General features: G+C 43.0%; 1 protein-coding gene across 1 annotated transcript in view; it reads right to left on the reverse strand.

Annotated features, from left to right (window-relative positions):
* The window catches only part of HIP1R (huntingtin interacting protein 1 related), a 271,144-nt gene that overhangs the window by 102,779 nt on the left and 141,905 nt on the right, over nucleotides 1-26,460 (reverse strand). Inside the window, exons 15-17 of the mRNA XM_082258417.1 lie at nucleotides 18,728-18,816; nucleotides 10,938-11,054; nucleotides 3,849-3,950 (exon numbers count right to left, since the gene is read on the reverse strand). Of these exons, the coding sequence (XP_082114543.1) occupies nucleotides 3,849-3,950; nucleotides 10,938-11,054; nucleotides 18,728-18,816 (308 nt within the window). The remainder of the gene's footprint in view (nucleotides 1-3,848; nucleotides 3,951-10,937; nucleotides 11,055-18,727; nucleotides 18,817-26,460) is intronic.

Below are 26,460 nucleotides of genomic sequence, written 5' to 3' on the forward strand. Positions count from 1 at the left end.
ACCTACACAGCTGCTTGTAGCATCTTAACACTGAAACCTGTATGAGCAAAGGCTCCACATGCAGGCTAAGGTAGCAGATGGAGATGTAGAGTTCCATGAGGAGTGATGAAACGCATTACCGTGGCAACCAAATAAGCTTGCTGTCCATTTCCATTCTCTAATGGCTTCCTCACGGTTCTACAATGTTAATTCCAATGCGTAGAGATGGTTTAAGCAATCCCGGCCCTGGAGCCTCCTATTGGAACTCCATCCATCACCATCTGCTATCATAGCCTGCATGTGGGATCCTTTCCTCTATCAGAGCCACAGTACAATGGTCACAGGATGACAGTTTGCTATATTTGCGTTAACTATCATTACTGATGCTGTAACTTTGGTTTTAATAAAATTACTGTTATTGACATCTAGTCGGGGGCTTTGAGCATATATTTCCATCACTATGACTGTCCATATTTATGGTACAAAGTGGTCATGAGCACTGGGGTTTTTGGTTTCCTTCAAGTTTTTTGGCTAATGCATCCTTTAAGACCAGAACATTCTCAACCGAAACTGTCAGAAACCAGTTAAGGCTGGTGGCAATTGCAGAATTTGCAAAAGTAACTGTTCATTTTTTTTTTCCCCAACAGGGGTATTGCTGAGAACATCACTTTGGAGGTACAAAAACTCTTGGGATGCGGCCAGTCACCATATAAGGCTTCCTAAACTACAGAGAGCATAAGAAAAGGTCTTAGGCAGCTTGAGAGTCTTTTTTGAAACCATACTTGTAACAAAGTCAGACAAATTACAGAAGCTCCAGTTTTAAACAGGAGTTCACCTTGTCCACCAAGACAGATATTGTTCCCCTTAATTTAGGAGAAAGAAATGGCTAAAGAGGCATCCTCTCATGCAGAATCCTCTGAATCAGAAAACCTTCATCGTCATAAAATCTACTCCTCCTCCCTATATTTTAATAAGACTGGAGCCAAATCACAGTCTGGGATAGAACAAGGAGGCGACACCGAAGTGTGCCATATACAGTGCCTTGAATAAGTATTCATACCCCTTGAAAAATTTTCCACATTTTGTCATGTTACAAGCAAAAACTTTTATGTGATCGACCAACACAAAGTGGCATATAATTGAGAAGTGGAAGGAAAATGATAAATGGTTTTCAAAATGTTTTACAAATAAATATCTGAAAAGTGTGGCATGCATTTGTATTCAGCCCTCCTGAATCAATACTTTGTAGAACCACCTTTTGCTGCAATTACAGCTGCAAGTCTTTTGGGTATGTCTCTACCAGCTTTGCACATCTAGAGGGTAAATTCTTTGCCCAATCTTCTTTGCAAAATAGCTCAAGCCCTGTCAGATTGGATGGAGAGCGTCTGTGAACAGCAATTTTCAAGTCTTGCCACAGACCTAAATTGGATTTAGGTCTGGACTTTGACTGGGCCATTCTAAACACATGAATATGCTTTGATCTACTCCATTGTATTTTTAGGGTCGTTGTCCTGCTGGAAGGTGAACCTACGCCCCAATCTCAAGTCTTTTGCAGACTAACAGGTTTTCTTCAAAGATTGCCCTGTTCTTGGCTCAATCCCTCTTCCCATCAACTCTACCCAGCTTCCCTATCCCTGCTGAGGAAAAGCATCCCCACAACATGATGCTGCCACCACCATGTTTCACGGTGGGGATGGTGTGTTCAGGGTGATGTGCAGTGTTAAGTTTTCAGCCACACATAGCGTTTTGCTTTTGGACCAAAAAGTTCAATTTTGGTCTCATCTGACCACAGCACCTTCTTCCACATGTCTGCTGTGTCCCCCACATATGACTTCTCACAAACTGGACTTGTTATGCTTTCTTTCAACAATGGCTTTTTTCTTGCCACGCTTTCATAAAGGCCAGATTTGTGGAGTGTGCAACGATTGGTTGTACTGTGGACAGATTCTCCCACCTGAGCTGTGGATCACTGCAGCTCCTCAAGAGTTACCATGGGCCTCTTGGCTGCTTCTCCGATTAATGCTCTCCTTGCCTGGCCTGTCAGTTTAGGTATACGGCCATATCTTGGTAGGTTTTCAGTTATGCCATACTCTTTCCCATTTTCAGATGATGGATTGAACAGTGCTCCGTGAGATGTTCAAAACTTGAGATATTTTGTTTATAACCTAATCCTGCTTTTAACTTCTCCACAACTTTATCCCTGACCTGTCTGGTGTGTTCCTTGGCCTTCATGATGCAGTTTGTTCACTAGGGTTCTCTAACAAACCTCTAAGGACTTCACAGAACAGCTGTATATATACTGAGATTAAATTACACACAGGTGGACTCTATTTACTAATTAGGTGACTTCTGAAGGCAAGTGTTTCCACTAGATTTTAGTTAGGGGTATCAGAGTAAAGGGGGCTGAATACAAATGCACGCCACGCTTTTCAGTTCGTGATTTGTAAAAAAAAAAAAAATTCAAACACATTTATCGTTTTCCTTCCACTTCAGAATTAAGTGCTACTTTCTGTTGGTCTATCACATAAAATGCCAATTAAACACATTTACATTTTTGGTTGTAACATGACAAAATTTGGAAAATTTCAAGGGGTATGAATACTTTTTCAAGGCACTGTACAGCCTACAAGGTTAGAGGTCTCCCACAGGGAGATGATCTTTCCCTCCCTGCCTAAACAGAACGAATGGGAGACACTGTCATAGTAGAGTGACAGAGAATGGCAGCACAGGCTCTTAGATTAACACTTTTTTTCCTCTCGCTTTTTTTTTTTTGTCTTGTAAAAGGACAAAAAAACACACCAGCTCCAACAAGAGGGGAAAAACGCATAGCCAAATCCCAAAGCCCATAAAGAGAAGGTAATGGATTGGCCAAGGGTTACATATTGGGAGATTTAAAGGGCGCAAACCACAACTTACCAACCAGCTGAACAACATGGCCAAAATATTTAGAAGGGAATGCGGCTCCCCCATTTCACTCACCCTAAACCTGTATAGAACCCTGCGGCTAGCTCCTCGTGCTGCACAATGTGCCAAGGAGGAGCTCCTGACACAGGACCCAGTACCAGAAATGACTTTACAGGCTGGCCCAGTGTCTAACTCTTAAGAGCAGGGTGTGGAGTAGAAATTCAGGAAGAAAAAAAAAACATTAAAAAAACTCAATCCCCCTCAATTAGGCACCCATTGCTAGCAAAAAAAACTGAGGTTTGCTGTTGCGTGGAAAGGATTATATGGAGTCGTAACAGTTCTGTTTGCCAGTGTACAATTACCTGAAGGTAGTAGCATATAACCCAGTCATCTAGGACTAAGCCTATGTCCTGTACAATTAGGAAGGTTTATTTTTAATGCAGGTCTCTCTTATTCACACGTATGTGTTTTTTATGTTGTATTGTTTACACCGACAGAACAAGCCCCCGTCACTGCATGCCAGTTTGCTCCACAAAGGCACATGCCTCAACAGTTAGTGACTGCACCACCAGCAATTAGGTTTCCAATGACATTTTGGAAATTTGGAAGTAGAGACTAAAATGAGTTACGGAGAGCATTGCAAAGTTTTCTACAGCCTATAGCCTAAATACATACACAGAAAGGGATATGCTACATAATGACTAGCTGTACATTAGTATTATACAGGATTTATATAGCGCCAACAGTTTGGGCAGTGCTTTACTACATATACATGCCTCAATTACTGTAAACTGTAGTGTGTGTGTGTGTATACACAGCTGTGCAACGCTACACAGCAATATATTGAATGAGATTTGCTTGCTAGAGCTCCTTTAAACACATAGCCAATACAAACACTAACAGTAGCCAAGACGACTTTACAGACCAGAACTAGCAATCACTTGTGTGTGACATATGTAATGTACCTGCTGACTATTTCCCAGAGACTCCTGCAATCTTGTCAGCTCTTCCTTTCTTGATTCAACCTCAGTTTTCAGCTGTTCAATCTGAAAAGTTTGTTCTTCTACCTGCAAAAATGTGTATAAAAGCAAACGTGTAAACAGACAAGTTTATTTTCTATGTATTTTGGTTTGTCCAGAAAAAAAACTGTAGTAAATTGAGTATATTGTGAACTAAATTAGAACTGGACAAAAAGTAAAATTATTTATACAGTGGCTATAAAGTCTTCACACCCGTGTGAAAATGTCAGGTTTCTGTGAGGTAAAAAAAATATGAGAAAGATAAATCATTTCAGAACATTTTTCACCTTGAATGTGACCTATAAACTGTACAACTCAGTTGAAAAACAAACTGAAAACGTTTAGATAGAGGGAAGTAAAAATGAAAAACTAAAATAATATGCTTGCATAAGTGTGCACACCCTTAAACTAATACTTTGTTAAAGCACGTTTTGATTTTATTACAGCACTCAGTCGTTTTGGGTATGAGTCCATCAGCATGGCACATCTTGACTTGGAAATATTTGCCCACTTTTCTTTGCAAAAACACTCCAAATCTGTCAGATTGCGAGGGCATCTCCTGTGCACAGCCCTCTTACGATCACCCCACAGATTTTCATTCAGATTCACAACTAGGCTCTGGCTGGGCCATTCCAAAACTTTATTCTTCTTCTGCTGAAGCCATTCCTTTGTTGATTTGGATGTATGCTTTGGATTGTTGTCATGCTGAAAGATGAAGTTCCTCTTCATGTTCAGCTTTCTAGCAGAAGCCTGAAGATTTTGTGCCAATATTGACTGGTATTTGGAACTGTTCATAATTACCTCTACCTTGACTAAGGCCCTGTTCCAGCTGAAGAAAAAAGCTCCAACACAAGATGCTACCACCATGCTTCACAGTGGGTATGGTGATCTTTTGGTGATGTGCAGTGGAGTATTTGCGCCAAACATATCTTTTGGAATTATGGCCAGAACCCAATTTTCCCACATGCTTTTGGGAGACTTTCGATGTGTTTTTGCAAAATTTAGCCAGACATAGATGTTTTTTCTTGGTAAGAAAAGGCTTTTGTCTTGCCACTCTACCCCATAGCCCAGACATACGAAGAATACGGGACATTGCTGTCACATGTACCACACAGCCAGTACTCGCCAGATATTCCTGCATTTCCTTTAATGTTGCTGTAGGCCTCTTGGCAACCTCCCTGACCAGTTTTCTTCTCGTCTTTTCATCCATTTTGGAGGGACGTTGTGCCATATTTTCTCCACTTGATGACTGTCTTCACTGTGCTCCATGGTATATCTAATGCCTTGGAAATTCTTTTGTACCCTTCTCCTGACTGATACCTTAACAATGAGATCCCTCTGATGCTTTGGAAGTTCTCTGAGGACCATGGCTTTTACGGTAAGATGTGACTAAGAAAATGTCAAGAAAGACCTACTAGAACAGCTGAACTTTATTTGAGGTTAATCAGAGGCACTTTAAATGATGACAGGTATGTGGACTGACTCCTATTTAACATGAGTTTGAATGGGATTGCTTAATTCTGAACACAGCTACATCCCAGTTATAAGGAGGGTGTATACACCCTCGCAAACCGCATTATTTTAGGTTTTTTTTTTTTTACTCCCCCCCCCCCCCCCAAAAAAAAAAGATTTCAGATTGTTTTTCAATTGAGTTGCATAGTTTATAGGTCATATTAAAGGTGGAAAAAGTTCTGAAATGATTTGTCTCTTTTTATATCACAGAAACTTGACATTTTAACAGGGGTGTGTAGACTTTTTATTTCCACCTTCTATATATACATACATACATACACACACATACATATACATATATATATATATATATATATATATATATATATATATATATACACACACATACAGCTCAAAAACAATTAAAGGAACACTTTATCAAGTTAATTAAACTCCTGAGATATTGATCTTGTCAGTTAAGTAGCAGAGGGGGTTGTTAATCAGTTTCAGCTGCTTTGGTGTTGATGAATTAACAGGTGCACTAGATGGGCAACAATGAGACGACCTCTAAAACAGGAATGGTTTTACAGATGAAGGCCACTGACAATTTCTTTCCTCTACTCATCTTATCTGACTGTTTTTCACTAGTTTTGCCTTTGGCTGGGCTCAGTGTCACTACTGGTAGCATGAAGCAATACCTGGACCCTAAAGAGGTTGCACAGGCAGTCCAATTTCTCCAGGATGGCACATTAATATGTTCCATTGCCAGAAGGTATCCTGTGTCTCCCAGCACAGGCTCAAGAGCATGGAGAAGATTCCAGGAGACAGGCAGTTACTTTAGGAGATTTGGACAGGGCCATAAAAGGTCCTTAATCCATCAGCAGCACCGATATCTGCTCCTTTGTGCAGGGAGGAACAGGATTAGCACTGCCAGAGCCCTACAAAATTACCTCCAGCAGGCCACTGGTGTAAATATCTCTGACCAAACAATAAGAAACAGACTTCATGAGTGGGGCCTGAGAGCCCAATGTCATCTCATGGGCCCTGTTCTCACTGCCTGGCACTGTGGAGCTCGATTGGCAATTGCCAATGAACACCAGAGTTGGCAGGTCCGCCACTGGCACTCTGATTTTCACAGATGAGAGCAGGATCACCCTAAGCACATGTGACAGACGTAAAAGGGTCTGGAGAAGCCGTGGCAAACATTACGCTGCCTATAACATCATTCAGCATGACTGGTTTGGTGGTGGGTCAGTGATGGTCTTGGGAGGCGTGTCCATGGAGGGACGCACAGACCTCTACAGGCTGGACAATCGCACCCTGACTGCCATTAGGTATCAGGATAAAATCCTTGGACCCATTGTCAAAACCCTACGCTGGTGCAGTGGGTCCTAGGTTCCTCCTGGTGCATGACAATGCCCGGCCTCATGTGGTGAGAGTATGCAGCCAGTTCCTGGAGGATGAAGGAATTGATACCATTGAATGGCCCCCACGCTCGCCTGACCTAAATCCAATAGAACACCTCTGGGCCATTATGTTTTGTTCCAACCGACGCCGCCAGGTTGCACCTCAGTCTGTGCAGGAGCTCAGTGATGCCCGGGTCCAGATCTGGGAGGAAATATCCCAGGACACCATCCGTCGTCTCATTAGGAGCATGCCCCGATGTTGTCAGGCATGCATAAAAGCAAGTGAAGGCCATACAAATGACTATCATCTTTAGTTGCTGCAATTAAATTTCAGAAAAATGGACTAGCCTGCTGCATCGGTTTTTTTTTTCACTTTGATTTTCAGGGTGTCTTTGAATTCAACCCTCTGTAGGTTGATAATTTTCATTTCCATCAAACAATGTGGCTTCCTTTCATTCCTAACACATTACCCAGTCCATACCAGTAAAGAATATCCAGCATATCTTCCACATTGAGATTTGATGTGTTTTCAAAGTGTCCCTTCAATTTTGTTTGAGCAGTGTGTGTGTATATATATATATATATATATATATATATATATACACACACATACACACACAAACACTAATATATATATATATATATATATATATATATATATATATATATATTTATTTATATATTCCAAGTCGTTCTACAGGCTAATTTTTTTTTTTATAAAAAAAAAAAAAAAAGGTTATACCTTACCTGCTCTGCAACAGTATTGCTCAGAGTGGTCCCTTACCTCTTTTTTGGCAGTCCTCATCAGTGCTCTCCATTCCTTATCCCTGTGGGGGCCCCTATAGCAATCCATGTGCTTGGGGGCACTCATGCTGGTGCACTCCTTAACCAGGCTGTGCGCATACACACACAGCCAAAAAGCCACACCCCATGCTCCCTCCCTATAGGAATTTGAGTGACAGCAGCAGGAGCCTATGGTTCCCGTTGCTGCCTGTGTCTTCGGTGAGTCCAGGAAATGGAGGCGCGGTGCTGCAGACAGGACAGTTCTGGATCCGTGAGAGGTGCCAGGTAAGTGTTTAGCGATAGGAGGGAAGAGAGACAGTGGATTGTTTTATACCTTACTGTAGGAAATGCATTAACGCTACCTATAAGTTTGCTGTGTCTCATGTTTGCACAGACACTGCAGCCCTTTTAAATTAATGGGCTGCTGTACTTTTGGGAAACACAGGAAAAAGGTCCCTGCATGTGTAGGTGTGCCATTAAGAATGAACAGATGAACTGTGGGTCTGTAAAAGAGGCTGCAGGTGGTTCCGGGTGTGGGAACCGGTGCAATTCCTGAACACACACACACACCAAGCCTAAGGTAAAAAAAACAGACTTTAGAACCACTTTCAGTCTGTCATTTATGCCCTCTTTAAGATTGTTTATTACATCTTGCCAGTAGATTCACAAATTTTCAGTTTTTTTTTTTTTTTTTATTAGGACAACAATGCTGATCATTGTGCAATAAATCCCCTGCAGCAATGCCACCCTTTGAACAGGATATTTTTTGGACATTAGATGGATATAAAAATTACTAAAATTCAACTTCAAGTGACAGAGCTCCCTACACAGAATAAAAAATATGCCTCTCCTGCTGCCTGCACTTTAGAACACTGCTCTAATCTAGAGATATCAACCAAATTCTCTGCAGAAAAAGGATATTTTCCAGTTTTTCGCTGTGCTCAGTGGTTCCCCCTGCCAACCTCCACCTCACTACAGGTCAAAGTAGTGAAGTAGGGGTTGACGAGAAGAGCCACTTAACCCTAGCAGAGGACTAGGAGATTGACACTCCCAAACATTATCGGTTTAAAAAGAGACTTCAAGAGATATCTTTAGATTGGAGTGGTGTTTCAAGGCACAAAAAGGGTTGTATTAATTGTACCTACCCAGTCTTGAGTTACACAGCTCTGTGACAGAGAACAGTTCTGTATTGCAGGCAGAATACCTGATTTTTCTCTGCTGCAGTTTCACCTTTCACTTGACCTCCACCCCACCCCAACTCTGTGACTAGACAATAAGTAAAGAATCAGAACCCTTAGTCACTCTGCTCTCTCCCATTAGCATGCTTCATGCGCTGTAAAGCTAGCCATAGACAATGAAATACAGCCGGTTCAGCAGGGACTGGGGGAAAGTTGATCAGTGGGCGGCCATGCCTCACCAACAGAAGTCGATCCTTAAGATGACTTCTGTTAAAAGGACAAGTTGGAAAACTTTTATCAATCAGAAGCTGCAACCGCTGATCATTGTATTCTGCCAGGTCCCACTGTCAAAATACAAAGTCCTAGCAGGTGGGAAGGGGTTGCTATATCCACCTATTTTGTGTGGATCGAGGCAGCTTTTCACTTTTTTTTTTTTACACTGAACCCACTTGGCTGAACTTTAAAAAAAACAAAAACACTCATTTAGGGCCAGCCTAACACACCAGCCTGACTTTCTTGTGCGGCTTCTCTCTCCTCCTCCCTCTATAAGCTCTGTTGTACAAACTGCACAGTAGACTGCAAAAAAAGTAAAATCAATTCATATTTGAGTGTTCATACTGCATGCAAAACATTAAATGAAGTATTCATGAATACAACACAGCATTCGTTCGTGTATTTTACATCTGCCTAGAGTTCCGCTATAAAGTGATTGTAAAGTCTCTTTGTTTCGTTAAAAGTAACAAGTCAAAAAATTACCTCCTCTGTGCAGTTGGTTTTGCACAGAGCAGCCCGGATCTTCCTCTTCTCGGGTCCCTCTTCGGTACTTTTGTTGAGTGCCCCACAGCAAGCAGCTTGCTATGAGGGCAAACGTGCCGAGCCACCGACTCCTTTCTCTCCTCATTGGCTGACATTGACAGCAGCGGGAGCCAATGGCACCACGCTGCTGTCTCAGCCAATGAGGAGGGGATTCCCAGGGAACCGAGACAATCCTACAACATCGCTGGAACTAGATGGACCTCAGGTAATGGGGGGTGCTGAACACAGTTGGTTTTTTATCTTAATGCATAGAATGCCTTAGGATAAAAAAAACCTTCTGCCTTTACAACCACTTTAAATAATACATCAGTTCCTGAAGTGCATACTGTACAAACATAGCTAACTAGAGCAAACTAACATAATCATTATTATATTTCTTACTGAGGAATTGGTTAAAACATTTTAAAACTATTAAATTAAAACATTACGCAGAAACATCTTTTTTTTTTTTTTTTTCTTATAGTGAAAAACAAACATGGTGTTTTTCAGACATGGATTATTGTTGAAAGTTAGGTTAGGAGCATGTGATGGTTTCTAGTTACAGGAGCTTTAGACTTAACAGTGTACCCGGACAAGCTGCAAATTCAAAGAGTTCAACTGTGGCTTAGTCAGCTTCAGTGACCAATTTAAGCACATGGATGCATTAGAAATAAAATATTGAACCATAACTGTGCTAATAACAAGTACATGAGCAAACCAATAATGATGATTTTTTTTTTTGGTATATGAAAAACTGTTACACAAGGCATGTGTCGGAATACACTGTTAAGGCCCGTACACACAATAAGAAAATCGGAAGTAAAATTTAGTCGAACGACCTGACGATTTTCAGATCTTTAGTATAGTGATTTAGACAGGAGATAACGAATTTTCATACAACAAAAATTGGATGTGCCGGCAATAAAAAAAATGTTGTACGTGAACACAAAATTCGATTTTTGTTTAATTAGTACAGTTTTCGTCTTAAAAAAAATCATAAGGGCAAGACTATGCATGCTCAAAAACTAAAGAACACCTACAAAACAATTCAACACATTACATCACTTCTGAAGATGAATTCAGTCGTACCAGAATTTTTGTAAGAAAGTAACCACTTCACTTTTGATACGAGACTAGCATGCAAAAAAAAAACGTATGAAAACCCGTCCTATAATCTGATTGTGTGTACGAGGCTTTAGTGAAAGTCAGTTCAGAGGGGAAAAGTCTTACAGCAATGCCATTTCTGGTACTAGAGAAGTCACTGCAATAAAATAAAAAACAGAAAGAGAAACCATCTTGAAAACAGTTAAAAAGCAAGTCGTAACCAGCATCTGATATCACTCTAGCAATGAATTCCAAGCAACACGCAAGTGGGAACAAGCACCTAATGATTAAAAAAAATGCAAGTTGTTTTAATTAACCTTTATTTCAGATTCTCGCTTTACTTGATCCATCTGAAACTCCAGCTGTTCTTTGATACGTGCCACCTCCTCCTGGTTTTGCTGTGATACTGTTAACTGCTTGGCGGTGTCCGCATTCTGTATAAAAATAAAAAAAAAAATTACAAAATCCTGATATTTTTACTTATTTATTTTTAAGAGATCCTATCATCAACCTAAAAAAAAACAGGTAAAACACAGGAAAATCACTTTTTTTAGATGTTTACTTGCAGTATTTTTACATTTAGGCAGGCCATACCCGATGCCAATTTCCATCGATTTATCGTGCGATAAACGCAAGCGGCACTCGTGTACATCATGCAAGTATACCATCAATGTGATCCCAAATTCGTACTACCAAACACTATTTTCTTGTGCAAGTATAGGAAGTGATGCAATGTTGTCTTGATCTTTTAACCACACCTCCACTGGGCACTCCCCCTACTGTAAAAACTCGGGTCGCGGCATTTATGAACAGAACAATCATTCCTCATTTGTTGCTTAAAAGGTGTGAAAAGTCAAATGGAAATACACATACTTTTGTGTTTAGTCCACTTTTCATGCAGACTTATTGGCCTCTCAGCAGAGTTTGCTGTAACCTATAGTATTTGATGTATTACGTTATTTTTCAGACGAACACTCATTCGTGTTGTTACTCTTGTTGTATTTTCCTTCCGGGTCGACCTTTTCAGGAATCATGCGCAGTTGTGTGTTGTTCTGTGGAATCGCACCACTCAACCACTAATGATACGAAATTTGGCCAATTTTCTCAGAAAAATCCAACATGTTGGATATGTGAATTTTTGCTGTTGTATGAAAATCGCATGTCGCACATACCACACTAACGATATGAAAATTGTTCAAATTCACTGGCGATTTGGATTTCCGTTCGAAATTCGCATCGTGTATGGCCTGCCTTAGTAATTTTTTTTTTTCAATTACCAATACATTTTTTCAGTTCAGTAAGGGCTCTTTCACACGGGCTTTCCGTGTGAGAGCTCCGCTGCGGTCCTTTTTTTTTTTTTTTTCACGGAGCGGATGCCATTTCTGTCATCCGCTCCGTAGGTCCGCATATCATCCCATCCGTTTGCGGATGATATGCGGACCTAATGTAAGTCTATGGGGATTGCGGATGTCAGCGGATGACACTGCTGACATCCGATTTTCCTTCCTTTCCGTTTTTTGAAACGGAGGAAAAATAGGGTTCTGTTCCGTTCGAAAAAACGGAACAGAACTGAAAGGAAGGAAAATCGGATGTCAGCGGATGGTATTCCGCTGACATCCGCAATGCAATAGACTTACATTATGTCCGCAAATCATCCGCAAAAAAATAGGATGATTTGCGGACATACGGAAAGCCCGTGTGAAAGAGCCCTAAGGAAAGATTAAAAACCCGTCAGTTTATTTTTTTCTGTCTGAGTCTCATTAGGGAGATTTCCAAGTACTTCCGGACATGGTGATGATAAATAGGAAGAGAGAGAAAAATATAATTTTTGACTTCAATGTAAAATCTTTAGGGATATTGAGCAAATGGGGATAACACAGTTATCAGGAGATTGGAAACTAGCAATCAAGCAGAGCTGTGGAATGGCTCAGCATACCCCCTTCTACTTCCAGCATGCCTCAGTTTTGTAGCAAGCGGTAATATATGAGTGAATCAAAATAGCAGAGGAGTGGGAACCGTGTACTTCTCTAACATAAATGTAAATTGACACGTAGGTGCCAAATAGGATTCAATCCATCCTTGTAGAGATAGATAAGGGTAAACAAACTAACACTTCCCTAAGTGCCGGTTCACACTGTTCCGACTTGTCAGACGAATTGGTCGTCTGACAAGTAGCGGACCGTGCTGTGCAATTGGAACCGTTCTAATAGGAGCGACTCAAGTCGCTCTGACTTGGAAAAAGGTTCCTGCACTACTTCGGGCGACATCTAAGCGACTTACATTGACTTCCATTATGTGAAGTCATTGCAAGCCGCGCCGAAGTCGCGGTGCACGGGTGACGGCATAACTCGCCCGAAGTCGTGTCGCCCTAGTGTGAACCGACACTAAGCCTCGAAGGAAAGATTTAGCCAATTCGTTTACAAGCCCAGCAGGGGGCGAAGTCTGTGCAATCTAGAGGCTCCCAAATGTCTGCCAACCATTGATTTATGTCAAAGATCAGAGGAATATATTTGATCACTCATAAAAAATAAAAAAAAATTAGTTGCAGAGAAATTAAAATAATCCCTTCTGAGTCTACATATTTTGGGGTAGGTGTACATGTCACAGGATTGTGAATTAAAGTATTTTCCAGAGGAACAGCCTTTGCACTTTTGATCTGCAATCATGCAAGCTAGTTAGGAGCATGTTGTTTTTGGGTACTCCTGGATCACTTAGAAGAAAGGGGGATGGGTTATGGTATGGTTTTCCACAAATCTGATTGGTTACACTGTTCAAAGGTAGCTGCATAATCCCACTTTACACAGCATCATTCTGTGTCCTCTAATGAACAAAGAAAGCTCTATAAATTGAGGGGAATTCCCTGTTTAGACAGTAGTACCCATTGGAAGATTTTCACTCTACTTCTGTTCCTGGGGACTGTAAAATTTAGGATTGCCCATCATTTTCTGATTCAGAGACAACAGCCGACAGGACACATATAGATGATAAATTTCCCCAGTGGGGACACAAACCACAATAGAAACTCTACACAAAACTAAAAATACATTTTTGGCTATACATACACTTTAAACATGCAATGTGCTTTTGAACTTGCTAGATAATTTAACAACTAAATTCCTTAGCACAGCTCTTTCCCTCCTTACACGTCATAGCCCTCTTTTGGAATTGTCTAGTTACTGCCTGCGATGGCTTAACTCCTCCACTCCTTCTGTCACCTAGCTGCCAAGGGAGGGAATCATGGGGATTACTATAAAGCAGGGGTAGGCAACCCTTGAGATGGAGATCTACCTGAACAACATATGAGATCAAAGATCAAAATGGGTTTGGTGACATATATATATATATATATATATATATATATATATATATTTTTTTTTTTTTTTTTTTTAAATAACTAGCAAGGCCGAACTAAATAGTAATGAAAACTTTGAAAAACATAACACAACCATCACTGTAAAATCCGATTTTTGACTTACCATAAAATCCATTTCTCTGATGTTCATTGACGGACACAGCTCCTGATATTCATTTGGTTATATTGCCCCCTACAGGAGGACACCAAGCAGAAAAATAATTCTGGCTACACCCACAGGCAGTCCCAGGGGGTATACTCCCTCTGTCTGCTTTAGCCACTCAGTTTTGTTACAAGCTGTGTCCGTCAATGAACATCAGAGAAATGGATTTTACGGTAAATTAAAAATCCAATTTTCTCGCTCGTTGACGGACACGGCTCCTTTAAATTCACAACCATTGGGATGTCCCAAAGCAGTGTTAAACATGAGGGGTGGGAACAACAAAAAAAATTCCCAAGGATCAGGTCCTCTTAAACAGCAAACTGCAAAACTGCAAAACCTTGGTGCCAAAAGAAGCATCCACAGATGCCAACAGATTCACTTATAAAACTTTGTAAAAGTGTGCACCGATGACCAGGTGGCTGCCTTGCAAACCTGCAAACTGACGCCTGCTGACGGAAAGCCCAGAAGGCACTAAGCGCCCTAGTAGAGTGTACCTTGACTTGAAAGGAGGAACCTGACCCCCTGATGGCATAGGCCTGAACCACTGTCTGTCTGATCCATCTGGAAATGGTCCCAGGGGCAGCACACACCCATTTTTCGAGGTCCATCCATGAGCACAAAGAGGGAGTCGGACTTCCTAAAAGACTCCATAGCTGCCTGGTACACCCTAATTGCCCGGACCACATCCAAGGCATGCAAGGCAATTTCCTTCGGATGTTTAGGCCTGGGACACAGGGAAGGCAACACAATGTCTTCATTCAAATAAAAATCAGAGACAACCTTTGGAAGGAATGACGGACAGAGGCGAAGAACCGCCTTAACCCTGTGAATCACCAGGTAAGGTGAACGTCAGGATAACGCCACAAGTTCCAACATCCTACGCGCAGAGGTGATAGTCACTAAAAAGGCCACCTTCTGGGACAGCGCAAGAAGGGGAATCTCCCGAATATTTTCAAAGGGAGGCTCCTGTAGAGCTGAAAGAACCAAATTAAGATCCCAAGGCAGCAATGGAGCCCGCACTTGAGGAACCAAACGTTGGACACCCTGAAGAAAGGTACGCACCAGGGAGTGTGTGGCCAAAGGTCGTTGGAAGAAGACCGCCAAGGCCGACACCTGGCCCTTCATGGTAATCCAGGCCAATTTCTGTTCAACCCCCCGTTGAAGGAAGGTCAAGATTCGATTTACCGAGAGGGAGCGAGATGAACCCCATGAGACACACCACGCAATGTACGTCTTCAGCATACAATGGTAGATCTTCCTAGAGGTAGATTTCCTAGCTTTCATCAGTGTAGAAACCACCAACTCAGATAAACTCCTATCCTTCAGCACCTGGCGTTCAACAGCCAAGCCGTCATACCCAGCAACTGTAAAGCAGGATGGAAGATCGGTCCTTGGGACAGCAGATCATCCCTGAGAGGAAGCTGCCAAGGAACGTCGGTGACCAGCTACACCAGATCAGTGTACCAAGCTTGGCGAGGCAAGTCTGGAGCCACTAAGATGCCCAGAATTCCTTCTGCCTCGATCCTACATAGAAGTCTTGGCAAAAGCTTGAGAGGAGGGAAGGCGTAAATCAAAACGATACTGACCCCACAGGGCCACCAGCGTGTCTGTGGCATCCGTCAGAGGATCCCTTGACCAAGCCACAAACCTCAGCACCTTTCTGTTGAGCCGAGACGCCAACAGATCGACCTCGGGGGGTGCCTCAGCAGAGACACAGCTGAAAAAAACCTCTGGATAAAGGGACCACTCCTCGTGGTCCAACGCCTGCCGACTGAGGTAATCCACCTGCCAATTTTCCACCCCGGGAAGGTGTACGGCGGGGAAGGATGGAACGAAATGTTCTGCCCACCTTAGAATGCTGGCTACCTCCAGAGCCACCAGGACAATTCTTGTGCCCCTTGATGATTGACATGAGCCACAGCCAGCAGAGTTCGTATTGTGATCTCCAGGTTCTCCAGCAGAGCAGAGGGAGATTCCACTCACAGAAGGAGATCGTCCAAGTAGCCCAGTACCCCGAACCCCATAGGCGTAGCAAAGCTAGCACTGGGGCTAACACTTTTGTGAAGACCCAAGCAGCAGATGCGAGACCAAGGGTAATGCCACAAACTGATAATGCTCCTCTCCCACAGCAAAACTGAGAAAACGCTGGTGACTGGCACATATTGGAATGTGAAGGTAGGCATCCTTGATATCAATAGAGGCGAGGAAATCCCCCTGACGCAGGGATGCCACCACCGTTCGAATGGACTCAATTCTAAACCCGCACAAAGCAGTTTTGCGCCTTGAGGTCCATGATTGGACGCACTTTGCCTTCCTTCCTGGGGACTGTGAACAGGTTTGAGTGGAAACCCTGAAAATGTTCCAAAGTCGGAACCAGGACAATCACCCCTTGAAGGAACGGGTCTTGTACCGCCCCAAACAGGCTCTGTAAGCGGTCTGAGGACAGGCGCAAATTGGAAGGAAAAAACCTTGCCGGATGACAAGAGCGAAACTCGATCTTGTAGCCCGACAGAATGAATTTGTGGACCAACTTGTCTTGCACCCGGGAAGTCCACGGGTCCAGAAACCAGCGAAGACTTCCCCCTACATCCGATACAGGTGAGAGTGCAACTTCATGCTGAAGGAGCCTTGTCCCCGGGTCTGGAAAAGCCCAATCTTGGCTTGCCAGACCAGGTTACTTTGGATACTCCAGAAGAGGCCCTAAAAGGCTACAACCCCTGGTCAGTTGACCCTTAAGGAAGAAAAAAAACTTATGAGCTGAGAAGGAAGGAGCACGTCTACAACTAATTTCCTTGCCTTTAATAGCCTGCAGAAGAAAGGTACTCTTTCCCCCTGTGAGACCTTTCATGATGTCATCCAGGGTAGCTCCAAACAGGTGATCTCCTTGGAAAGGAAGATCAGTCAATGCCTTTTTTGAAGTCTGACCTGCAGACCAGCACTTGAGCCAAAAAGCACGCTGAAGGACCACTTCGGTAGAAATTTGCTTGTTTAAAAAAAAAAACTGCCCGACATTCGCCCAGTGTGTATGTCGGTCCGTCCGTCCAACAAGCATGTTGGAAAACCAGCAGCCGACCGACTCTTGATCAGCACTCTCAGCCAATGGCAGAGTGCTCTGGCCACCCCTCTGTCAGAACACAACAGCCCAGTGGGGGGAGATCGCTGGATTTATTTCACATAGAGAGTACGGGAGCTCCGACTTGAGCTGACAGTTTTTTTTTTCGTTCAACCCACTAAAAAACTCACACAAAAACCAACCAATGTGATCCTGCAGTCACCACTCTGCTCTGAGAACTGGACAGAGAACTGAGCGATCATGTGATCACTTAGGTCTCGGGCTAAAAGCCAGCATGAGACAGCTGCAGGATTAGACCGATTATGTAGCAGGGAGGTAATATAGAACTTTGTACACTGAAAGGTCTGGTACAGATTGGGGGGGAGGGCCTGTTTTTTTTTTTTTTTTTCTTCATTTTGGCTGTTTTTTCTTTTTTTTCACTATTTCTTATTTCCGCCCATACCAGTAACCCTGCTGACAGCTGATAAATCATTCGTTGTTAACCCCTTCATGCCTAAGCCTTTTTCTGGCATTTGTTGCCTACAAGTTAAAATCAATTACTTAGAATATATATATAGTTTATTTTTTTTTTAGCAGAGACCCTAGAAAATAAAATTGCGATCGTTGCAATATTGTGTGTCACATGGTATTTGTGTCTCACTTGAACGATCACAGCGATACCGCATAGGAGTGGTTTGAACACCGTTTACATACGCGGGCACGACTTAGGTATGTGTTCGCTTCTGCGCGCGAGTACGGAGGGATGGGGTGCTTTAAACTTTTTTTTTTTTTTTTTTTTTTTTACAGTGTTCCTTTAAAAAAAAAATTTTTTTTGATCACTTTTATTGCTGTAAACATTCCTTGTGACAGTAATAGGAAGTGACACGTCTGGTATCTAAAAGACCCCAAATTCCTCCTTTGCACTTAAAAGCATTCAAAGTGCCAAGTTTGACTGTTTTGAATACTGTCATTTTTTTGAATCGGTCGCCTTTAAAGCTCCAGTAACCGGAAGTGATGTCATGACATCGCTTTCAAGTTTCTACAATTGGAGACCCGATCAAAGCCGAATCTGGCATTGTTCGGGTATTCGGCCAGACGGCAGAACTGCAGGCTGGTTGCTCGGGTCTCCCAGTTGTAATAACAGCCAAGTGGCAGATTAGCCGCATCGGTTGTTATTACAAGAAAGCCAACTGTCAGCTCTATATAAAAAAAAAAAAAAAAAAAAAAAAAAAAAAAAAAAAAGGTACAGGGTGATGCCTCTAGATGCAGGCATCACCCTGGTACAACCCCTTGAAGCCGAGGCCGCTTATTTGCGTTAAGTCGGTGGGAAGGGGTTGAGGAAGCAGCAGTCAACAACCTTCTCAACAACCAGCTAATGTAAAAATGCATATCTGAACCTCATTTAAAATCGCAGCTGAATGGCTGAACATCTGCTTAGGAAATTTACAGTGAAAATGGAGAGAAAATTCACATATGGACATGTGTGAACCCAGCCTTAACTGTTCTCACAACACACACACTAATAACAATGTACTACTACCTTTCTTAGAAGTCCTGCGTGGACATTAATGAGCTCGTTGTGCTTTTCCTTTAATTTGTTGTAGCGTACTTCTGTTGCTTGTACCTTCTCTGTTAATAAAATACAGACAAAATAAATAAGCGATAAGCAAAACTATAGACATGTTTCTAAAAATGACAGAAGGGAGGCTCCTATTTAGGCTAATCTGTCTAACGCCACATATGAAGTCATTGAATAAAAATGTAACATACATAACCACTACAAAAAAGATTTAATTCACATTGCTCAACAGAACAAGACAGACCATGCAATTTTCACAAAAAAACTTCTGGAAATGGATACGCATATTAAAAAAAAAAAATAAATAAAAAATTGGGTTTTTGTACTTACCACGAAATCCTCTTCTCTGCATTTACTGAATCTTTTTTGACCATACTTCGAGGGTCACCGAAGTGCATTTACTTGTGCTGTCCTGGGACCCAGAATAATGTCAGGATCCACCCGGATGCTGGACTGGCGGCTGGCGAAGCCTCTCGGGGGGTGCTGAGAGACTGAGCCAGCCATTCTCGCCCCCTCCCCAGCTTGGAGCTCCAGTGAGCAGTGACTGCAGTCACCACTCTTGCTCTGAGCGGACAGAGAACTGAGCGATCATGTGATCACTTAGGTCTCAGGCTTATAGCCAGCAGGGGGCAGCTACAGCGTCAGACCAATTTTCTTATATTTCCATACAGTTGGAAATACACGCTTTAGATCTTTGTTAAAATAATAACCAAAGAAAAGAGACTAGGTAAAACCTGAAAAATGTTATTATGGAATCTACTAACAAAGAAGATAAAGCATCGGTTTACCATGCTGTACTTTTTTTTGTCTTTTAAACAAACAGCCCAACACCTATCAGTAATAGAAGGCAATACATATCTACAGGCATTGGGGCTAAATTGCCGAAGTAATAGCAAAGTGAATCTTCATTTAGCAAAGTGTATGTTCACTGAACCAAATCATATGGGATGGAAAATAAGAAAACAGGACTCTTTTTGCGCACGTTTGGTTTACTGAAGTGAACACAGCTTTACCTCATCTAGTAAGCTCAGCGAGCATTCACTATAGCAAATTAACCTTAGTTTGTTATTGCATGAGAAAATCTTGACCTGTTAACATAAATCATTAAAAAACGTGGCACCTTTCCCTCCGCCTTTTCTTCTCTCTTGCCTTCTCTCTTTCTTTCCCTTACTGTTTATGTTGCTAGTTTGAACTGGCTACATTATGGTCAACTATTAGAGGCGGTTCACACTGGGGCGACTCAAAGTCGCCCCGACTTTGAAGCCGCCCCGTTCAGCGCGACATCATCGCGACTTGCAAACGACTTTTCTAATAGAAGTCAATGCAAGCCGATCCGAAGTTGCCCCCAAGTAGTGCAGGAACCTTTTCTAAGTCGGAGCGACTTGAGTCACTCTGATTAGAACGGTTCCACTGCACAGAATTGAGCACGACTTGTCAAGCGAATATAGTGAAAAAACTATCAGCGCAAGACTAAGTGAAATTCAAATGTGTATAAATGTGCTAGAATAAATCAATATATAAATCCGGCTGCATACACAAATTGTGTCCACACCTCACAACAAAAACCTAAAAATCAAAAAACGTGCTGCGCCAGAAGTGCACAAAAATAATTAGTGATTACATGAATCAACAAGTGTTATCAACAAAATATGGTGTCCATCATATGTGCTCTGATGAAACATAAATGTTCATATAAAGTGCTCCAAAGTAATGATTAGTATATCCAGGTGATGACAGGACAGCCTCAATCCCTTGTGAATCAAGCAGGAACCACCAGTGTGTGAACTCCCTCCACCAGTAAGATTGGCCTCTCACCTTGATACCAGACCCAAACGGGCCAGCATGAGCATATCAGGGGATAAACAGACTATCACAGGTAACCTCTCCAGCCTTCACCTCCGGGGGTCGCCAGGACATAAAATAAAGATAAAGCAAAGATCTAGTGCTCTCTGAATGTAAATAATGAGCTTTTATTGAGCATAAAGGGGTAACTCACATTTGTTGGGCACTCAGCCGTGCCTGCTGTTATGGCATTCAGTGTTAGAGAGTAGCACCCGAGCGATCGGCGTCAGGCACGCAGGCTCCGCCTCCCTATACGCGTTACGCCTGGAGCGTGGGCTCCGTTTGGCTTCTTCAGCACGGCTGAGTGCCCAACAAATGTGAGTTACCCCTTTATGCTCAATAAAAGCTCATTATTTACATTCAGAGAGCACTAGATCTTTGCTTTATCTTTATTTTATGTCCTGGCGACCCCCGGAGGTGAAGGCTGGAGAGGTTACCTGTGATAGTCTGTTTATCCCCTGATATGCTCATGCTGGCCCGTTTGGGTCTGGTATCAAGGTGAGAGGCCAATCTTACTGGTGGAGGGAGTTCACACACTGGTGGTTCCTGCTTGATTCACAAGGGATTGAGCTGTCCTGTCATCACCTGGATATACTAATCATTACTTTGGAGCACTTTATATGAACATTTATGTTTCATCAGAGCACATATGATGGACACCATATTTTGTTGATAACACTTGTTGATTCATGTAATCACTAATTATTTTTGTGCACTTCTGGCGCAGCACGTTTTTTGATTTTTACGACTTGTCAAGCGACCAAGTTGTCTGACAAGTCGTGGCAGTGAGAACCGGGTCTTCCACTGTTTAAGTTAACATATGCATTGGATTCTAGCTTTATGTAAGTATTGACCCCTTTTGGGGCAAACATTTCAAGCTATGCTTTGTAACCTACTGTTTACTGTATGTTTTGAAAACATTTCAATAAAAACAAATTGAAAAAAAAAAAAAAAAAAACGTGGCACTCATTCCCCCTAAGTAGTACAGGACCCTTTTTCTAAGTCGTAGCGACTTGTGTCGCTCCTATTAGAACGGGTCCTGTACTACTCAATGGACCACGACTTGTCGGGCTGAAAAGTCGCGCTAGTCTGAATGGGCTCTAAAGGGGGCTGAGAAACAGCAGTACACTAATAATTGATCATCCCAGTGATTATCTATGTAGGGGGCATGTCAGCACACATCTGACCAATGAAGTAAAGGCAGGCTCTGCTCCCAAGTAGAATGCAAAGAAGAAAACTGACCACACTGGGATGGATGTGCTTCCATGCCCTGGTGTGGTCTGTTTCAAATAGGAAAGCAGGGGGGACTAGCAGGATCACCAGGTATTTTTACAAAACAGAAGCAATACAAAGAAAAAAAAGGATACAAGTGCATGGTAACAAAGACACAGATCATAAAAATTAGATGTTTGGGTAACATACGCTTTAAAATGTAAGCTTTATACTACAGCAGTGTAGTGCTGGAAATGTTACCATACAATCAGGGATTCAATAAAGCTTTCAATAAAAAGTAAAAGTGAAGCGTAAAAATTGTCTAATCAAAGGGTTATCACCTCACTTTGGAGAACATCTCTCCTCACTTCCTGTTGTGTCTCTGGGACAGGAAGTAAAAAGGAAATCTCTATGACAGAACACACGCAGAAAAAAAGTCAGTGTTGTAAACCAATCCCTACATTATCCATTACATCCAGCTTAAACTTCAAAATCTTATAACTAGAAAAAATCTTAAGTTTAATTAAAAAAAAATAATTCAAATTGATGAGCTGCTAAAAAAATGCAAAACAAATTAGCATGTTTATAGTATTTTTAATAAAAGGAACCACAGAGTAGTCTAAAGCTGGCTACGCATTATATTTTTTTTGTTCAATTTCCTTTATGTTTACCTTCCACTATGTAGTACAAGTGCCTGCCTGATTGCATACAATCTTTGAAATTATTTAGGTTTGGCCTCATATTATATGGTTTTGATAAATCGAAAGGAAAATTGTACATGAAAATTGTATAATGTGTAGCCAGTTTAAGACCTCCGACACCCTTGAATACTGCATTATGTTCACAGAACAGCCCATACAGAATAAGTTTTTTTTAGACTAGGACAGCAGGATGAAAAATTTCTGCAGAAGAGAGCAGTAAAAATTGACTTGCTGTAAAATCAATTTCTCTGATGTTCATTGATGGACACAATTCCTGGTATTTATAACCACTGGGTTATACTGCGCCCTACAGGAGGGCACTAGGCAGAAAAAAATTCTGGCTACACCCATGGGTAGTCTCAGGGGGTATACTCCCTCTCTCTGCTATAGCCACTCAGTTTTCTAACAAGCAGAGTCAATAATCACTCCACAGAGGGGTGGGTGCTGTGGCCGTCAATGAACCTCAGAGAAATGGATTCCATTTTCTCTTTCGTTTATTGACGGACACAGCTCCTGGTATTCATAACCATTGGGACGTCCCAAAGCAGTGTTAAACATGAGGGGTGGGAACAACCAAAAAATTCCCAAGGCTAAACATTAGCCAACCAGGCAACACGGGCTCAAACAAACAACCAGAGCCCACCTGGAAAAAAATAATAAACCCTCAAAGAGGATCAGGTCCTCTTAAACAGTAGCCTGCAAAACCTTGCGGCCAAAGTATGCATCCGCAAATGCCAACATATCCACTTTATAAAACTTTGTAAAGTGTGCACCGACAACCAGGTGGCTGCCTTGAAAACCTGCGTCACTGAAGTCTGATGACTGAAGGCCCAGGAGGCACTAGTAGAGTGTGTCTTGACAGGGAAAGGAGGCACCTGACCCCTGATGGAATAGGCCGAAACCACCGTCTGTCTGATCCATCTGGAAATGGTCGCAGAGGAAGCAGACAACCCTTTTTGGGTCCATCCGTGAGCACAAATAGATTGACTTCCTGAAAGACTCTGTAGCTGCCAGGTACATCCCAATTGCCTGGACCACATCCAAGGCAAGCAAGGCAATTTACTTCGGAAGTTTAGACCTAGGACACAGGGAAGGCAACACAATGTCGTTATTCAAATGAAAATCAGAGACCACCTTAGGAAGGAATGACACACGAGCGAAGCACCACCTTATCAATGTGAATCACCATATAAGGTGAAGGACAGGATAACGCCGCCAGGTCCGATACTCTGCTCGCAGAGGAGATAGCCACTAAAAAGGCCACCGTCTGGGACAGTGCAAGTAGGGGAAACTCCCAAAGGTTCTTAAAGGGAGACTTCTGGAGAACCGAAAGTACCAAATTGAGTTTGCAAGGCGGCAAAGGAGACTACACCGGAGGGACAAAGTGCCGAAAACCCTGAAGAGAGGTACGCTCCAGAGATGTAGCCAAAGGTCGATGGAAGAAAACCGCCAAGGCCGACACCTGGCCCTTGATAGGACTCAAGGCCAACTTCTGTTCAACCCCCCGTTGAAGGTCGGAGCCCCTGAAAAAGAGCGAGGAGGATCCCCAAGGGATTTATACCACGCAATGTACGCCTTTCCACGTATGACGGCAGATCTTCCAAGAAGTAGAATTCCTAGCTTTTAACAGCGTAGGAGTCACTGATTCAGACAATCCTCTATCCTTCAGCACTGGGCTTTCAACAGCCAAGCCGTCAAAGGCAGCAACTGTAAAGCAGGCTGGAAGATTGGCCCTTGGGACAGCAGGAACCCTCCAAGGAAAAGTCAGCAACCAGCCACATCGGATCGGCGTATCAAGCCCGGCAAGTGTGGAGCCACTAAGATGACCAGAATCCCTTCTACCTCGATCCTGCATAGAAGTCTAGGCAGAAGCTTGAGAGGAGGGAAGGCATAAATCAGACAATACTGACCCCATGGGGCCACCAGTGACCGAGCCACAAACCTATGTACCTTTCTGTTGAGCCAAGACGCCAACAGATCCACCTCGGGATGCCCCACTGGAAACACAAATGAGGAAACACTTCTGGATGAAGAGACCATTCCCCATAGTCTAACGCCTGCTGACAGATAATCCTCCTGCCAATGTTCCACCCTGGAAAAGTGAACGCCGGGGGAGGGCTGGAACGAAACATTCTGCCCACCTGAGAATGCCGGCTACATCCAGAGCCGCCAGGACAGTTCTTGTGCCCCCTTGGAGATTGACATAAGCCACAGCCGTGGCATTGTCTGATTGAACGCGCACTGGACAGCCTTGTAGAAGATCCATCTAATGTTCCAGGCACAGCCTGATCGCACGTAACTCAGGACATTGAGCGGTAGTCTGGACTCTTCCGGGGTCCAGATCCCCAGAACAGAACTTCTGCTGAGGAGGCCTCCCCACTCGGAATGGCTGGCATCCGTGGTGATCACTGTCCAATACAAGGGTAGGAAGGATTTTGCCCTGCCAAAGCGCTGGGGAACAAAGCCACTAAATCAGGGACTCTGTCGTAACCCGGCTCAGCTGGATCTGTTGTCCAGAGACTGCGGATTCTCGTCCCATGTGATGAGAAACCTCCGGTTGGAGGGGCCTCATATGGAACTGCGCAAACTGGACCGCCTCGAAGGTTCACCCCATCAGCCCCCGTACCCGCATACAAGTCCGGAAGGACGACCATCTGCTGGTCAGCAGCAGACGAACTACAACCTGCAGTGTCTGAAGTTTGTCTTGAGAAAGAAATACTCTGGCTAAGGCCGAGTCCAGAGTCAGCCCCAGATAATTTAGTTTTGTAGAAGGGACCAAGGCTGACTTACGAAGATTCAGAATCCAGTCGAACTCCTTCAGAGTTCATATGGTGATCTCCAGGTTTTCTGTCAGCGCAGCAGTAGAGTCTGCTTGCAGAAGGAGATCGTATAAACAGCCCAGGATCACAATCCCCCACTGGCTTAACAATGGCAGCACCGGGGCCAACACTGTATAGAGACTCGGACCAAAGATTCCAGCAAGGAACTAGGTCCTTACTCCTGACTAGGCAGAAAAAGTGCCTATAGCAGAGAGAGGAAAAATATACCCCCTGGTACTGCCCATGGGCGTAGCCAGACTTCTTTTCTATCTAGTGTCCTACTCCTGTTGGAGGCAGTATAACCAAAAGGTAAAGAATATCAGGAGCTGTGTCCGTCAAAGAACAAAAGAGAAAATGGGATTTTTGTACTTACAGTAAAATCCATTTCTCTGAGATCATCGACAGACACAGCGCTCCATAAATCATAACTACTGGGTTAAATTGCCTCCTCCAGGAGTAGGACTAGGCAGAACAAAAAAACACTTTGCTACACCCATGAGCCATCCTCAGCTTGGAATTAAACCCAGCCGTCTGTCCTAGGTAATCAGTTTAGTAGCAATCAGTATTTGAAGTATCAGCACTCCATAGAGGGGTGGGTGCTGTGTCCGTCGATGAACTCCATAAATCATAAACTACTGGCAGTGCCAAAAGGAAAATGAGGGGTGGGGAAAATAACCCAAGGCTAAACATAAGAACCCTTAACCAGGACACAGGAGCCTCACCTGAAAAAAAAAAAAAAATTTAAAGAAAAACACCCCTCAAGAGCCCCTCCTAAACAGCAGCCTGCAAAACTTTGCAGCCAAAAGAAGCATCCGCAGATGCCAAAGTATCTACTTTATAGAATTTTGTGAAGGTATGCACCGACGACCAAGTGGCCGCCTTTTCAAACTTGCAATATTGATGCCTGATGATGGAAGGCCCATGAAGTACTCGGCGCCCAAATAGAACGAGCGTGACAGGGAAAGGTGGAACCTCACCTTTAATGGAACAGGACTGAGTCACCCTCTGTCTGATCTATCTGGAGATGGTAGCCAAAGAAGCAGCCAGACACTTTCTTGGTCCGTCTGTAACTACAAGAAGCGAGTTTGACCTCCGAAAGGACTCAGTAGCTGTCAGATAC

This window comes from Pelophylax lessonae, assembly GCF_965119305.1.
Source record: "Pelophylax lessonae genome assembly, chromosome: 1".
Classification (NCBI taxonomy): Eukaryota; Metazoa; Chordata; class Amphibia; order Anura; family Ranidae; genus Pelophylax; species Pelophylax lessonae.